Below are 17,933 nucleotides of genomic sequence, written 5' to 3' on the forward strand. Positions count from 1 at the left end.
GGGGAATTCTAAAAGTTTGAAACCCATTCTCTGTTTTCATATCCTGCCTCCTTTTTTCCCAGATGACAAGAACTTTAGCAGCGCCATTGCAGAATGGGGCCCTCGTGAAGGATGGGAACCAACTGGGTTAGAGCTACAGTTCCATCATTACAGGATTTAAATTACTCAAAGTGGAATACTAGAGAAAATTCTTATTTTATAATGAATACCTCTTACTTTAGTTGTTCTTAAATGTAAATGAAAAGATACTTAACATTGATAGTAACCAGGGAATGCAAATAAAAACCACAATGAGATCCTACTACATATACTGAAATTGTTCAAGTTAAAAACACTAACAATCCAAAGTGTTGAAATGAGTGTGGAGCAACTAGAATCACATACATTGCTAGTGAGAATGTAAAATGATCAAGTCACTCTGGGAAAATATGGCAGTAACTTTTAAAGTTAAACATACATTTATTAAGTGACCATTTTTAGATATGTATTTTCCTTGGACAGTTGTACACAAAAGTTCATGGCAGCTTTATTCACAGTAGTTAAGAATTGAAAACAAACCAAATGTCCATCAGTTGGTGAGTGGATACATTGTAGTATATTATTCATTGAATATTCACTGAAATAATATGCAGTAATAAAAAAAGAATTAAATATTAATATATGCAAAAACATAGGTGAATCTTGAAAATGTGCTAAATGAAAGAAGTCAAATACAAAAGACTCCATAATTATACTTTATTATTCTATGTGTATAACATTCGAAAAAAGAAAGAACTGTAGTGACAACGTAAATCACCTCTTACTTGGAAAGGATAGGTGTCAGTTGAGGGGACTGACTACAGATGGGCATAAGAAAACTTTTTCTGGTGATGGAACTGTTTTATATTTTGATTGTGATGTTGGTTACAAGACCATGTACAGTTGCCATTTTCATATAACTGTATACTTAAAAGTGGGTGTGTTTAAAAAAATAAATGTAAGCTTTATGTTCTATAACACAAATTTTAATACTATCAAACTTTAAGCTATTAATCAGACTGTTGTGTTTTCAAAAGATTTCCATATGTAAAAGAAAAAGACATTTTTTATTTCTTAATTCTCTGTAGTTATCAAAAATAAAGTTCCAAACAAAAGTTCCAAAAAATAAAATGATATATATGGAGAACTCGTTTTAGGTCTTTTGCCTTTACGTTTTTTGGATAATTTAACTTCTAAGAATTTTTAATATTTATGTAACCTATATTTACTCTATGTAGTGACTATTTTCAGGTCTCTACTGGGAAGTTTTATGAGGCGTTCTAATCTTAATCAGTACCATTAGTAATAGTGCAAAGGTGTTGTTTAAGAAACTAAAGCAGTTGTATTCGTTTCTGTTTAAAAGACACAAAATTCAGCAAAGATAAAACTCCGTATACACAATATATAAATGATTCAGTACAGTATTTTCTAAGGGTGAAGTTTGCATACATTTTACTACTAACGCAGTAGTACTTTATGAAAGGGATGTTAGTACTCCTGAAATCATCTGTTTTCCTATAATATAAAAATTTTCAGAAATTACGAAAGAAATCTAGTATAGGAGACAAGAATGAAAATTAAATAACCTCTTTTTAGTTCATGAATATCTTTGTAGGAATAGTTTTATTGCTTTAAAAAAAAAAACCATTTAAGACGAAAAAGCCTCTTAAGTAAGTGAGCCATTATAGAATTTTAAAAATAAAATAGGCTGGGCATGGCGGCTCACGCCTGTAATCCCAGCACTTTGGAAGGCTGAGGCAGGCGGATCACGAGGTCGGGAGCTCGAGACCATCCTGGCTAACATGATGAAACCCTGTCTCTACTAAAAATACAAAAAATCAGCCGGGTGTGGTGGCGGGTGCCTGTAGTCCCAGCTACTCGGAAGGCTGAGGCAGAAGAATGGCATGAACCTGGGAGGCGGAGCTTGCAGTGAGCTGAGATCCGGCCACTGCACTCCAGCCCGGGCAACAGAGCGAGACTCCGTCTCAAACAAAAACAAAAGCAAAAAAAAAAAAAAAAAAGAAAAATAAATAAATAAAATTAAAGGCAATGGTGATTCTCTGGTGATTCTCTGATAGCTAATATAAAATTATTTAAAAATCTTAGTGCTTGGCCTGGTGTGGTGGCTCACACCTGTAATCTCAGTACTTTGGGAGGCCGAGGCGGGTGAATCACCTCAGGTCAGGAGTTCGAGACCAGCCTGGCCAACACAGTGAAATCCCGTCTCTACTAAAAATACAAAAAATTAGCCAGGCATGGTGGTGGACACCTGTAATCCCAGCTACTTGGGAGGCTGAGGCAGGAGAATCGCTTGAACCCAGGAGGCGGAGGTTGCAGTGAGGCGAGATCATGCCACTGCACTCCGGCCTGGGCAACAGAGTGAGACTCCATCTCCAAAAATAATAATAATAATAAAATAAAATCTTAGTTCTTAAAAATGAGTTCTATTTTTATGGATCAAAACAATACATGGAGATAAAGAGGTTTATGTTTCAAAGCATTTGACCAAAGGCTGATGTCTCTTTGGCATGTACTTAAAAGTTTTTGGTAAACATTAAGATTATAATTTTCATTATGCCTTCAGCAGTATGTGTTTGTCCTAAGATATAGAATACTTAAGTTTCTATAACTATCCTTTAACAAATTATTTTTCTGCCATATGAATTTACTCCAAATCGCAAATAAAGGAAAGGAAACTTTCTACCTGCTATGTATCATAATTGAGCCTACATAGAATCATATGATTACTCATTTGATATATGATTATCATATGATTATATGATTATTGTGATAACACCTGATAACATAATCCAGTTCTATATGTACTTTTTTAGGCACTTACTGTGCTACTTAAAAAAACACCTATATGATATGTGTAATTGCACTTTTATAGAATTAATATAAATACAGATCATCCTTGACTAACTATAATTAACAACTTACAATTTTTCAACTTTACAGTGATGTGAAAGCAATTCTTATTCAGTAGAAGCCATACTTCAAGTACTCATACAACCATTGTTTTTTGCTTTCAGTACAGTAGTCAGTAAATTACATGAGATAATCAATACTTTATTACAAAACAGGCTTTGCGTTAGATGATTTTGCCCAACTGTAAGCTAATTTAAGTGTTCTGAGCATGTTTAGGGTAGGCTAGGCTAAGCTATGATGTTCAGTTGATTAGGTGTATTAGGTGCAATTTTGACTTACGATATTTTCAATTTACAATGAGTTTAATGGGGTGTAACCCCATCATAAGTCAGGGAGCATCTGTATGTATTTAATTTATATTGGTTTCTTGCTTTACTGTGTAGAAAGAGGTAATGAGGGCAGAGGTTTACAGTTACTGAGTTCAAAATATTGATATTTTTCTGCTACAAGAAGCTTAAAATAAAAAGATTTACTGTTTTAACAACTTGCTTGGTACTAGCAGCACTATATTATAACCACCAAAGTTGTTCTATACAGCAGTAATTTGTGCTGTACTTTATTTAAGTTAACAAAAGTACCTGCTGTGTACTAGGTACTATACCAGGCACTAGCACTACTACAGTATATAACAGAATTCCTGTCCTTACAAAGTTTATACTCTACTGGGGAATATTTAAAATTGAACGGGCAGTTTCAAGTCAGTGTAATGAGTGGTGTAATAGAGAGGTGCAAGGTTCAGTGAGAGCATCTAGCAGAGACTCTGTAATCATACTTGGCAGGATCAGGAGTAGGCTTCTCAAGGAAGCAGAGACCTGGAAAATAAATAGGAGTTAACCAGGCCGAAAAGAAGATTAGGGCTCCATGCAAAGGAAAAAGTCAGAGGTATGATGCAATAATACTCTAATAAATACAAGTAGTTTACTTTCCATAATTGGACATAAAAGTTCTAGGTGGGTTGTGGAGAGGAAAGAAAGTTACAGAGAGACTTGAGAACCATACTAGGAAGTTGGGGCTTATGCTGAGGCCAGTGAGTGGCCACTAAAGGATTTTAAATGAGGAAGTGACAGGATCAAACTAGATTTTTAGATCTTTTTGCTGCCTTATGGAGAATGGATTGGGAGGGGGAAGTCAGGATGTGGGCGAGACTGAAGGACCACTGTAAACCAAGGATTGATAGTCACATATAGAGCAGCAGTGAGCAAGTGCCTCAGTTCTTAAATTGCCCCAAGTCTGAATTAAGTGAAATAGAATGACAGTGGATACTAGAGTTTCTATAGCTGGGCCAGAAATGGGAGTAGATATTCTTACTTTCACTAATGGCTCCTGTCATTTGGTACATCCAGTCTTGATTCTATACTATCAATAGTCCCATGGTAGACATGAGACAAGACTCCTAGATATAAAAGCTTGTACAATATTATGATTTTCGTGACCTCTAGTTGTAAAGCCAGTTTATAACTGATTTTATCTTTTGGTGTTTAAAATTTGTTTTATTTAGGGTGTTAAACGTTACATCTTAGGTAGGATATTGAATACTCTTTACGGTAATTTTATGAAATTAAATTTACAGGTTCAGAAAGTGCTTCCCCAGTCCATTCACCTCTGGGCTCCAGGTCACAGACGCCTTCCCCTTCTACGTTGAATATAGATCACATGGAACAGAAGGATTTGCAGCTCGATGAGAAGCTCCACCACTCTGTTCTTCAGACACCAGATGATCTAGGCAATATTTCAAAATTAGATATTTACCTTTTTTCTTTTAGGGCATCAGTGTCAGGAGATCATAAATAAGGCATCTTATATTTGATTATATATGATTATTGTAAATATTTTGGACTTTTCTAAGTCCTTTGGAAATTTGTTAATATAACTTTTTCTTGTTCTTAAATATATTTGTTGTCTGAGTTTTACTCGTTTTATTATAGTTGATTAGAGTCCTCAACTTAGTTATTGCATTATTTTCAAGTACTGTATTATCATTTATTGATATTGGTAGTGTTTCCTAAAACAGGAAATACATAATTTGGCATCTTTATTCTTAGTTTTATACCTAAAGAACCTAGTAACACATAGGAGAACATAGTAACATTATCACTTGTTAGTCAAGCTTTCAGTGAAACAATTTTTTTTTTTTTTTTTGAGACGGAGTCTCGCTCTGTCGCCTGGGCTGGAGTGCAGTGGCCAGATCTCAGCTCACTGCAAGCTCCGCCTCCCGGGTTTATGCCATTCTCCTGCCTCAGCCTCCCGAGTAGCTGGGACTACAGGCACCAGCCACCTCGCCTGGCTAGCTTTTTGTATTTTTTAGTAGAGACGGGGTTTCACCGTGTTAGCCAGGATGGTCTCGAACTCCTGACCTCGTGATCCGCCCGTCTCAGCCTCCCAAAGTGCTGGGATTACAGGCTTGAGCCACCGCACCCGGCCTCAGTGAAACAATTTATCAAACCATTTTTTTATTTTGATTCAGCAAATTTATCAACTAAATTTAATTTAAAAATAGAGGTCCAAATGAATATTTTCAAGTAAATGTTAAAAAGTGACTTGGGAAACCTAAGTAACTGCCAAGTTTTTTTTAAAGGTTATTTTTGCTAGATTTTGTATGATGTAAAAACATCAGTTAGACGTTTTGCAAATATACCATAAATTGGTCAAAGACACAGTTAATGAGATACTTACAATGATTAAAAAGCTAGTTTTCATTGGTAAGGTAGCAGATTTATTCTCTGACCAAAGGAAGAAATTTAAAACGATATAACTTTTTTTTAAAAGGCCCATTTCTTTTAAAATTGTCTATAGAGGCGAGGTTTCACCATGTTGCCCAGGCTGGTCTCAAGCTCCTGAGCTCAAGTGACCCGCCTGCCTTGGCCTCCCAAGATTATAGCTGTGAGCCACCGCACCCGGCCCAAGGGACCCATTCGTTAACATGCAATTGCCTTGTAATTAGATAGCCCTAATTTTCTCGTTTTTGGATTATTTCTGATCTTTTCTTTTTCTCCTTTGATCTGCAGTTGTTTATTTGTTTACAGTTATTTCCCCAACATTTGGAAAAAAAACTTCAAAGTTATAGAAGAGTTTCAAGGCTAGTAAAATGAACACACATAAACCCTTTATATAAATTCATCAATTAATATTTTGCTACTTTGTCTATATATACACACAGCACATACATGCACAAAATACCTTGCCCTTCCCACGTGTCCCCTGAACCTTTTTTTTTTTTTTTGCTGAGGCATATAAGAAGAAATTGCGAATATCAGATCCTTCAGACCTAAACACATTAGTGGATATGTCCTAATATAAGTGTACGTTTTCTGCATAATCACAATATAATGGCCACATTCATGATATTTAACATAGATACATAGGTGTTATTTTAGTCTATAGTCATAAGTCCTCAATTGTCCCAATAATGCCCTTTATAGCTACACCACACCATCAGCAATCCAATAAAGAATTTAATCAGGCCGGGTACCATGGTTCATGCCTGTCATCCCAGCACTTTGGGAGGCCAAGGCAGGTGGATCACCTGAGGTCAGGAGTTTGAGACCAGTCTGGTCAACATGGTGAAACCCTATCTCTACTAAAAATACAAAAATTAGCCGATCATGGTGGCACGCGCCTGTCATCCCAGCTACTCAGAAGGCTGAGGCAGGAAAATTGCTTGAACCTGGGAGGTGGAGGTTGCAGTGAACTGAGGTTGTGCCACTGCACTCCAACCTGGGTGACAGTGAGACTCTGTCTCAAAAAAAAAAAAAAAGAATTTAATCAAAGACCACACATTATTGCTTGCTTTTTAATCATTTAAAATTTTGTTAGCTTTGAGAAGGATAAGGTAGAGGCAAATCAGTTGATTTATCATTGTATTATGAAGGTGCTCTGGAGTAGGGAGGCATTAGCAACAATGGTTAACACTTCAGTGTGTTTCGTTTGTTTGTTTTAGTGGCTTTACACAAGAAGCCTTTTTTTTTGTAATGGAGAAAGACTAGTACCTTTTTAATAATACAGTCAGTTGTATACTTTATATGCAAAGAGAAAAAAAGTTAACCATTAGGAGTAAAGAATACATATGTACTAAGAATTAAGTTATTATAAATTCTCAATATGTTGGAATGTTTTCAAGCGTGAGAAATCATAACTTTATGGTTCTTTCAGTCTACAAAATTTTTAGTTCCCAAAGTTCTTTAGATGCGTAGATATCTCTATTGACTTTTTAATTATTTTCTATAGCCTTTTCCATTATATATATTGAGTAGAATAATGGATTTTTTTTAAAGCTGGAGGCAACCTATAATGATATCTAGCAAAACCATCTGTTTTACAGATGAGGACATGTATCCTTAGAGAGGTTATTAAATAACTTTTATAACACATAATTAGTAGCAGAAAGAGACTAGAACTAAGTTTACCTATGTTTCTTATAATCTTGCCAGTATTAGTAGGCAAAATATAATTTTGGTAATTTTGATTATGTTTAAATTTTAGTTAAAATGTTTATTTTTCAGTCGGGTGCAGTGGCTCACGCCTGTAATCCCAGCACTTTGGGAGGCCAAGGTGGGCAGATCACTAGGTCAGGAGTTCGAGACCAGTCTGGCCAACATAGTGAAACCCAGTTTCAACTAAAAGTACAAAAAAATTAGCTGGGTATGGTGGTGTGCACCTGTAATCCCAGCTACTTGGGAGGCTGAGGCAGGAGAATTGCGTGAACCCAGCAGGCAGAGGTTGCAGTGAGCCGAGATTGTGCCATTGCACTCTAGCCCAGGAGAGAATGCAAGACTCCATCTCAAAAAAAAAAAAAAAAGTTTATTTTTCATGCCATTATGCTAACTCTTAGTGCTGGTCTGGGATGTAGCTACAAAGAAAAGGCTTATGAAGGCTTCCTACATGATCTGCCTTTAGCCTGAGGTTTTCCGTTAATTTGATGATATAACCTGAAGTAGCTGTTAGATAAAAGTGAGAATATGTGCTTATAAATTTGATGTTTTTATACAGCATAGATTTCTCTATCTGACATAGATAGAAATCTCTCTGTCTGCAAAGTGAGTAGTAGTTACATAGAAGCACTATTGAATAACTAGTTGTTGACATAATAATTATCTTATAATAATTCCTTATTATCTCATAATAATAAGTGAGGTTTTGACCTTATCAGGAACAAACAATGTATGTTGACATTTCTTTTATTCACTTCTGTAGATATTTAAGATTGTTAATTTAGCTTGGTTTCTTGGGGGGTTTTATGTTCAGTTCTCTGAAAAATGGCTGACACTATATATTTTTTTTCTACAGAAATTAGTGAATTTCCATCAGAATGTTGTAGTGTGATGGCAGGAGGTACTCTGACTGGATGGCATGCTGATGTTGCTACTGTAATGTGGCGAAGAATGCTAGGCATTTTGGGAGATGTAAATTCAATCATGGATCCTGAAATACATGCTCAAGTTTTTGATTACCTCTGTGAACTTTGGCAGAATCTAGCTAAGGTAAAAAGAAATAGAGGATATAAGTGGAGAAGAAAATAAAAATATTTAAAAATAGAAGAAGCCTTAGAAAACATTTGTGACACCCTTTTTGACTATAGATAAACTGGTACCTGGCATGCTGAAGTCACTTAATTGTAATTAAATAATAAGTGTAGAAACTGGATTTGAACTTCAGTTTAAGGTAAACCGGAAGAGAGAAGAGTTTTCATAAGTTTGTTGCTTTTTATTTGAAAATTACAGATTAGAGATAACCTCGGCATTTCAACTGATAATCTGACCTCCCCTTCTCCACCAGTTTTAATTCCTCCACTGAGAATTCTTACACCTTGGCTTTTTAAGGTAAGCTTAATATATAAAATATGAGTTTAAAATTTTTCATTTAGTAACTCTTAAACATTTTATAGAGATTTTGGCTATTATATAGACTCCTAGAGCACTTAACTTTTTAAGCAGTATCCTTAGGAAGTCATTAGGCATTACATAGAGAAGAGAGTGAGCATGCTAAAATTACTCAGGATATATTGCTGTTGATTATTTCATAAAACAAAAGTGAATATAGAGAGGTATGTCTGTGTTGTATTTAACTGAATTATAAACTTTGAGTTGTATCACAGAGTATGCTGTGTATTAAAAGTTGTGACCTGGTGAGGTGACTCACGCCTGTAATCCCAGCACTTTGGGAGGCTGAGCCAGGTGGATCACCTGAGGTCAGGAGTTTGAGACCAGCCTGGCCAACATGGTGAAACCCTGTCTCTACTAAAAATACAAAAAATCAGCTGGGCATGGTGGTGGGCGCCTGTAATCCCAGCTACTTGGGAGGCTGAGGCAGGAGAATCGCCTGAACCCAGGAGGCGGAGGTTGCAGTGAGCTGAGATGGCGCCATTGCACTCCAGCCTGCGTGACGAGAGCAAAACTCCATCTTAAAAAAAAAAGTTTTAATTCTTTTTTGTTTGTTTTTTAAAAGACAGGGCCTCGCTCTGTCACCCAGTCTGGAGTGCAGTGGCACGATCACAGCTCACTGCAGCCTTGAACTCCTGAGCTCAAGCAATCCTCCCACCTCAGCCTTCCGAGTAGCTGGGACTACTACAGGCGTGTGCCACCATGCCTGGCTAATTTTTTATTTTTTTGTAAAGACAGAGTCTGTCTATGTTGCCCAGGCTGGTCTCAAACTCCTGGCCTCAAGAGAACCTTCTGCCTTGGCCTGCCAAAGTGCTGGGATTACAGGCTTAAGCCACTGTGCCCAGCCAAAATATTTAATTATTTTAAGTATTGATATGTTTGGTACATTTTCCTAAGTGGGACAGTTTATGGTTATACCTACATTGTATCATTTTGGATGATGATAATTTCAGTAATCCTGATTTTTAGTTCATTAAAGAAATTGGGCCAACATGGAAATAAATGAGATTATATACATTGTTTGCCATATTCAGTTGCTTAAGTTATTTAGCAAATAGTATTTCTTTTTGAACATTAAAACTGATCTTTTAATTTTAGGCAACCATGTTGACTGACAAATATAAACAAGGTAAATTACATGCATATAAACTTATTTGTAATACAATGAAAAGAAGACAAGATGTTTCTCCAAATAGAGATTTTTTAACACATTTCTACAATATAATGCATTGTGGATTACTTCATATTGACCAGGTAACTATATATATATTATCTAAGAAGTAGTTTATATCGTATTATCTTTCATTCTTGATTCTGTTTAACTCTTGCCTTTTAAGGTCTAGAAGTTAAACTCTCCCCCTTATTTAGTGATTTATATACAATTTACTTCAATTTTATGACCTTATTTGTTCTTGAAATACAGTTGAAAATCAAGCTATTATTATAGGTAGAGAATTGAGGTAGTTCTCCATCTTTAATGTTGTACCAACCAGTTCACTTTTTGAAGCAATTAAAACATCCTTTGCTGAGGCTGACACCTTCCTTTAATGTTCTAATGTACCTACTCTTAGGCATTTTGTGATTGATACTTGAGGCATATGGAGTTGTTTATCTAGTCATGCAACAGTCAAGTTTTTTGCAGTCTAAGAATCAGCACATCACATTTTCTTATTACTGTCAATTATATTGGCATAGTGACAGTTACATTGATTTGATAATTATATGAATTATAATCATTAAATAGTCATAAATGTAACCTTAGAATTACTTTGGGAGTCTTGATCTCGGCCATAAACTAAAAAGTGTAGGAGGTTGCAAGTCAAAATAATGTAAATATGTTTATCCTAATATGATCAACTCATAGGTCATTTAGAGAGTATATTAATATTAAAAGATGATAATATCTCTTTCTGAAAAATGAAAAAACTTTTTGCATTAATTTAAAATTAGTGTGCTACCTTGTAAACATGTCTCAAGTAAAATAACTCTCTTGATTACTAGAAAAAGAGAGCTTTTGTTTAAGATAAGTTGTACTGAATAATACAACTGAATACACTGTATCCTCATAGTAAATTCCAAAGACAAAGTAAATGAATATTCAGGTTAGGAACATTCCCTTAAAGGTGCCTAGGTCTAGATTTCTGAGGCTAGATACCTATCATTAAAGGACTTCAGTTTATTTTAAAAAGAGAATCTTTCCATTGTCGCGTAACAGGTCATGTGGATTCAGAAACCAGAGTTATTGCACAGATGCACAGAAGCAACTAGGTGACAGGAGAAAACTGCTATGCAGTTTAGTTTTACATTGTGTGGGTCTTGTACTTTTAACCTTCTGAAGCAAAGAGCCTTCCTTAATCTGTAGTGTGAAAAAAATGCTGTTATTTATGCCAGTTAAATGAATGTATTTTCAGTTTACTTTCCATTGATAGAATATAATATTAAGCATGGATTATTTGGAAGAATTGAAATTAGTCTTTCCAATTAGCCAACGTACAGTAATTACCTTTTTTATTATTTCATATATTATCTATTTTTAATGATACTGATTAGCTGATACTCAAGATTACATATGTGATATTCTTTTTTCCTTCTTTATTCTAAGGATATTGTCAATACAATCATCAAACACTGCTCACCTCAGTTTTTTTCACTTGGTTTGCCTGGTGCCACAATGCTTATTATGGATTTTATTGTAGCAGCTGGTAGAGTGGCTTCTTCAGCTTTTCTCAATGTAAGTCATTTCCTGTTCCTTATCATATAACAAACTTTAGTTAGCCAGAATTCAACTAACAAAGTTGATAAAACATAAGATGATATTCAGGAAATTTTGTAAATTAGTTGGAATTGATTGCTTCTCCTATATTAAAAAAAGTAAGAAATTCTGAAATGTAAGAGAGCACTAAAATCAGTAAAATCTGATAAGCAAAACAGGATTTAAAGTTGAGGAAATCTAAAACGGAGGGAAGAAAGCAAAGAAAGAGCAATGGACTATAGCAAGAGGTAAGAAACAATGGTGAGTCATCATCACACAGTGTATATGTGTATGAAATCATCGTATTGTACACCCTGAATATATATTGTCTTTAACAATTATATTTTTTTTAAAAAATGTGGTAAGACAACCACCATAGGAGGACATATGTCCTAGGAGTAAACTCACCCTCTCTTTTTTTTTGAGATGGAAGTCTCACTCTGTCGCCCAGGCTGAAGAGCAGTGGTGCGATCCTAGCCCACTGCCGCCTCCGCCTCGCGGGTTCAAGTGATTCTCCAGCCTCAGCCTCCTCAGTAGCTGGGATTACAGGCAGACGCCACCACACCCAGCTAATTTTTCTATTTTTAGTAGTGACGGGGTTTCACCATGTTGGTCAGGCTGGTCTCGAACTCCTGACCTTGTGATCCGCCCACCTCAGCCTCCCAAAGTGCTGGGATTGCAGGCGTGAGCCACCGCGCCCAGCCAGGAGTAAACTCACAAACTGCATATGAAGATTTTCATATGGTCGTGGAATTGTGAGACAATGCTAAGTAAATTGGTATAAATGGCATATGTTCATCTATAAGTGGCAGAGGTGAGCTAGAGAGGAAGGCAATAATGCTGAAAATGTTAGATGCAAGCCTAAGGAAGGAATGAATAACCACTGAAGGATTTTAAGCAAGGACTGAATGATCAAATTCATATTTTGGAAGGATCACTCTGGAGCAAAATGTAAATGAAAAATAATAACTGGAAGTCTACTAGAAAAAACTAAGGGTTTTTGTGAGAAAAACATACTTGTGTAGTACTGTGTAACTTGAAGAGCAGTTTAACATACCTTATTTCATTGTTAAGCTGCAACAGTGAAAGATCAATAGTGAACAGAAGGAGTTCTATTTGGGGCCTAGTAAGATGCGTATTAGACATCCATGAGGAAGATGTCAAAAGAATAATTGCATATACTCAAGGGACATGTCAGGACTGAAAATAAAAGCTGGGCAACATTAGCTTATAGACGATATTTAAAGCCATGAAACGATACAGTCACCTAGTGGAAACAGACAAAGCAGCAGCGGTATTTATAGCTGTATAACCCTGTTTTTCCAGTTCCCTGAAAACAGTAATCATGTCTTACTCATCTTGGTATCTCCAGAGCCTAACATAGCACCATGCTTGGTTAGTTATTGAATATGTGTTCATTTAGTACCTAGTGTATACTCAACATTGTACTGAGCTCTTTTGTGGTTATTAAACTTCCCCCTCCCCTTGTGTACAGAATGTTTTTGTAGGTGAAATTAAGAGGGATATAGAATAAATTGGATAATACTTTGTGCTCAAGCAACATAATGCCTGCTGCTGGGGATATGGAGAAGTATATTAACAACTCCAGAATGTAGGGCATCAAATAGGTACCAATAAGAGGAGCACAGCATAGTAGTTAAAAGCATTGTCTAGAGCTGACCTGCTTGGGTTCAAATCCTGGCTCTGCGACTTATGAGCTGTGTGACCTTGGGCAAGTTACTGAATGTCTCTGTGTCTCAGTTTCTTCATCTATAAAATAAAGATGGCCAGGCACGGTGATTCATGCCTGTAATTCCAGCACTTTGGGAGGCTAAGGCGGGTGGATCACCTGAGGTCGGGAGTTCAAGACTAGTCTGACCAACATGGTGAAACCCCGTCTCTACTGAAAATACAAAATTAGCTGGGCATGGTGGCGCATGCCTGTAATTCCAGCTACTTGGGAGGCTGACACAGGAGAATCGCTTGAACCCGGGAGGCGGAGTTTGCGGTTAGCTGAGATCGCACCATTGCACTCCTGCCTGGGCAACAAGAGCAAAACTCTGTCTCAAAAAAAATAAAAAACAAAAAAATAAAGATAACTTGCCTCATAGGATTATTTTATAAGGATTTGTAACATGATTGGAACGTTATTTGACACTTTATATGTGCAATATAAGTTTGTTAAAATTATTTGGTAATTCAGAGAATGGAGAGATCTTATTTGTTTAGGGATATCATGGAGGTTTCATGGAAAATATATATGAATATGTCCCTGAAAGATTAGTAGTATTTGTTTAAGTAAAAATGGAGATGAGGAACAGTATTCCAGACAGAGGTAAACAGGCATGAGTGAGATGTATTCAAGAAATGACAAATAATCCATTTTGTTTAGGAGCTAGTTAATCTGTAAGAGTGTAATAGGCAAAAAGAATCGAAAGGTACTTTATTTAAAAAAAATTATTGAGATAAAATATACATATCTAGTTTACCATTTTTATAATTTCAATTAATTTTTTTGTTTGTTTTGTTTTGTTTTTGAGATAGGGTCTTGCTCTGTAGCACAGGTTGGAGTGCAGTGGCACAATCGAGGCTCACTGCAGCCTTTACCTCCTGGGCTTAAGCAGTCCTCCCACATCAGCCTCCCAAGTAGCTGAGACTATAGGCACACACCTATAGTCCCAGGCACCGTGCCTGGTAATGTTTTTAACTTTTTATGGAAACAGGGTCTCACCATGTTGCCCAGGCTGGTCTTGAATTCCTGGGCTCAAGTAATCCTCCCTGCCTTGGCCTTGTAAGGTGCTGGGATTATAGGCATGAGCACCTGAGCTATCATTTTTTAATATACACCTTTTTTTTTTTTTTTTTTTGAGACAGTGTCTCTCTCTGTCAGTCAGACTGGAGTGCAGTAATGTGATCTTGGCTCACTACAATCTCTGCCTCCCATGTTCAAGTGATTCTTTCGCCTCAGCCTCCCGAGTAGCGGGACTACAGGCACTTGCCACCATGCCGGGCTAATTTTTGTATTTTTAGTAGAGACGAGGTTTCACCATTTTGGCCAGGCTTGTCTCGAACTCCTGACCTTAGGTGATCTGCCCACCTTGGCCTCCCAAAGTCCTAGGATTACAGGCGTGAGCCACCACACCCAGCCTTACATTTTAAATACATTTATATTATTTTTTTCCCGCTTCTTTCCTCCTTTCCCTGCTTCCGGACCTCTGGTAACCGCCAGTCTATTCTCTTATCTTCATGAAATCCACTTTAGCTCCCACATATGAAGGAGAACATGTGGCATTTGTCTTTCTGTGTTTGGCTTATTGCAGTTAACATAATGTTCTCCAGTTCTACCCATGTTGCTGCAAATGACAGGATTTTGTTCTTTTTCATGGCTAGATAATGTTTCATTGTGTATAAATACCACATTTTCTTTATCCATTCATTTGTTGATGGGCACGTAGGTTGAGTCCATGTCTCGGCTGTTGTGATTACTGTGTGGTAAACACAGGAGTGTAGGTATCTTTTTCATATCTTGATTTCCTTTCTTTTGGATATACACCCAATTGTGGAATTTCTGGATCATATGGAAGTTCTATTTTTGATTTTTTGAGGAACCTCCTTGCTGTTCTCCATAGCAGCTATACTAATTTACATTCCCACCAACAGTGTATGAAGGTCCCCTTAGAAAGGTACTTTAGATCTTTGCTACCCAAAGTGTGATCTGCACATCAGAAACATTTAGCATGATCTGGGTGCTTATTAGTAATGCAGAATCTCAGACCCCATCCCAGACCTATTTACTGAATCAGAATCTGCATTTTAACTAAATCACAAGTAAGTGGCAAAATCATTAAAGATTGAGAAGCACTGCTTTAGACTATATTTTTGAAAGGTCTTGAATGCCAGGAATCAGATTATAATGCTATATTAGACAAACAGTTAAGTGTTGTTGTTGTTGTTGTTGTTGTTGTTGTTTGAAATGGAGTCTCCCTCTGTCACCAGACTGGAGTGCAGTGGCACGATCTCGGCTGACTGCAACTTCCGCCTCCTGGGTTCAAGCGATTCTCCTGCCTCAGCCTCCCGAGTAGCTGGGACGACAGACACGCCACCATGCCCACTTAATTTTTGTATTTTTACCAGAGATAGGGTTTCACCATGTTGGCCTGGATGGTCTTGATCTGTTGATCTTGTGATCCGCCTGCCTCAGCCTCCCAAAGTGCTGAAATTATAGGCGTGAGCCACCGTGCCTAGCCACAGTTAAGTTTTTTTAAAGTGGTGAGAGAGATGACTGAATCCATCCTTTGAGATTATTAAATAAGTATTAATCTGGGAGTAAATTAATGGAAGACAAACTAGAGATGGTAAACAAGTCACAGGGTTATAGTATAATCAAAGTACATAGACTATAAATCTCTTGGATACTAGCAAAACTTGATAGAATTCAGAAGATGCCAATATATAAACCAATGTCATTTTTTATTAATTTACTGTGAAAACTAGTAGTATTCAATGGGTTATTCCAGATGACTAGTCAGCACATTTCCTGCAGCTTTTTTCAAGATTCTGCAGGAGAATTAAGCCCTAATGTCATAAGGCATCTATTTTATGTAACTAATCCATTTCAAATGACTAATTAATTTCTGTCTTATGTATCTAATACTGTGCATTATGTAACATCCTTGAGAAAATGTAGAATATAGTCATTTTTTGCATTCTCTGGTTCATATGAGGGATACCTGTTGAGAAAGACTGCATAGGAAACGAAATCATTGCAAGAATCAAGCATAATATATCTCCATAATAAGGTTAAAACAATTCATTTCCTCTGATGGTGTTGGAAATAGCCGGTCCAGGCTGGGCGTGGTGGCTCACACCTGTAATCCCAGCACTTTGGGGAGGCTGATACAGGCAGATCACTTGAGGTCAGGAGTTTGAGACTAGCCTGGCAAATGTGGTGAAACTCCATCTCTACTACAAATAGAAAAATTAGCCGGGCGTGGTGGTGCACGCCTGTAATCCCAGCTACTCAGGAGTCTGAGATGGGAGAAATGGGAGGATCGTTTGAACCTGGGAGGCAGAGGTTGCAGTGAGCCGAGATCGTGCCAATATACTCCAGCCTACACGGCAGAGTGAAACTCCTTCTTAAAAAAAAAAGGGGGGAGCGGAGGAAGATGGCCAAATAGGAACAGCTCCAGTCTCCAACTCCCGGCGCGAGCGACACAGAAGACCGGTGATTTCTGCATTTTCAACTGAGGTACTGGGGTCATCTCACTGGGGAGTGACAGACAATCGATGCTGGTCAGCTGCTGCAGCCCGACCAGCGAGAGCTGAAGCAGGGCGAGGCATCGCCTCACCTGGGAAGCGCAAGGGGGAAGGGAATCCCTTTTCCTAGCCAGGGGAACTAAAACACACATCACCTGGAAAATCGGGTAATTCCCACCCCAATACTGCGCTTTAAGCAAACGGGGATACCAGGAGATTATATCCCACACCTGGCCGGGAGGGTCCCACGCCCATGGAGCCTCCCTCATTGCTAGCACAGCAGTCTGTGATCTAACCACAAGGCAGCAGCGAGGCTGGGGGAGGGGCGCCCGCCATTGCTGAGGCTTAAGTAGGTAAACAAAGCCACTGGGAAGCTTGAACCGGGTGGAGCTCACAGCAGCTCAATGAAACCTGCCTGTCTCTGTAGACTCCACCTCTGGGGACAGGGCACAGCTAAATAACAACAGGGGAAGCAGCAGAGACCTGTGCAGACGCGAATGACTCTGTCTGACAGCTTTGAAGAGAGCAGTGGATCTCCCAACACAGAGGTTGAGATCTGAGAACAGACAGACTGCCTGCTCAAGTGGGTCCCTGACCCCTGAGTAGCCTAACTGGGAAACATCCCCCACTAGGGGCAGTCTGACACCCCACACCTCACAGGGTGGAGTACACCCCTGAGAGGAAGCTTCCAAAGTAAGAATCAGACAGGTATACTCGCTGTTCAGCACTATTCTATCTTCTGCAACCTCTGCTGCTGATACCCAGGCAAACAGGGTCTGGAGTGGACCTCAAGCAATCTCCAACAGACCTACAGCTGAGGGTCCTGACTATTAGAAGGAAAACTATCAAACAGGAAGAATGCCTATACCAAAACCCCATCAGTACGTCACCATCATCAAAGACCAGAGGCAGATAAAACCACAAAGATGGGGAAGAAGCAGGGCAGAAGAGCTGGAAATTCAAAAAATAAGAGCGCATCTCCGCAAGTGAGGGGGAAAATGGAACCAAGTTGGAAAACACTCTTCAGGATATCATCCAGGAGAACTTCCCCAACCTAGTAGGGCAGGCCAACATTCAAATTCAGGAAATACAGAGAATGC

General features: G+C 37.9%; 1 protein-coding gene across 17 annotated transcripts in view; it reads left to right on the plus strand.

Annotated features, from left to right (window-relative positions):
* Positions 1–17,933, plus strand: part of RALGAPA1 (Ral GTPase activating protein catalytic subunit alpha 1) — a 323,646-nt gene that overhangs the window by 135,917 nt on the left and 169,796 nt on the right. For all 17 annotated transcript variants that reach the window (XR_004431673.1, XM_033188254.1, XM_033188250.1 and 14 more), the window contains 5 exons: positions 4,520–4,672; positions 8,233–8,426; positions 8,667–8,765; positions 9,924–10,079; positions 11,428–11,556. Coding sequence is in view for 16 of the 17 variants with exons in the window: in XM_033188254.1 (XP_033044145.1) it covers positions 4,520–4,672; positions 8,233–8,426; positions 8,667–8,765; positions 9,924–10,079; positions 11,428–11,556 (731 nt within the window). In the remaining variant the exon portion in view is untranslated. The remainder of the gene's footprint in view (positions 1–4,519; positions 4,673–8,232; positions 8,427–8,666; positions 8,766–9,923; positions 10,080–11,427; positions 11,557–17,933) is intronic.

The sequence above is a fragment of the Trachypithecus francoisi genome, unplaced genomic scaffold (genome assembly GCF_009764315.1).
Source record: "Trachypithecus francoisi isolate TF-2019V2 unplaced genomic scaffold, Tfra_2.0 Lachesis_group3, whole genome shotgun sequence".
In the NCBI taxonomy this organism is placed as follows: Eukaryota; Metazoa; Chordata; class Mammalia; order Primates; family Cercopithecidae; genus Trachypithecus; species Trachypithecus francoisi.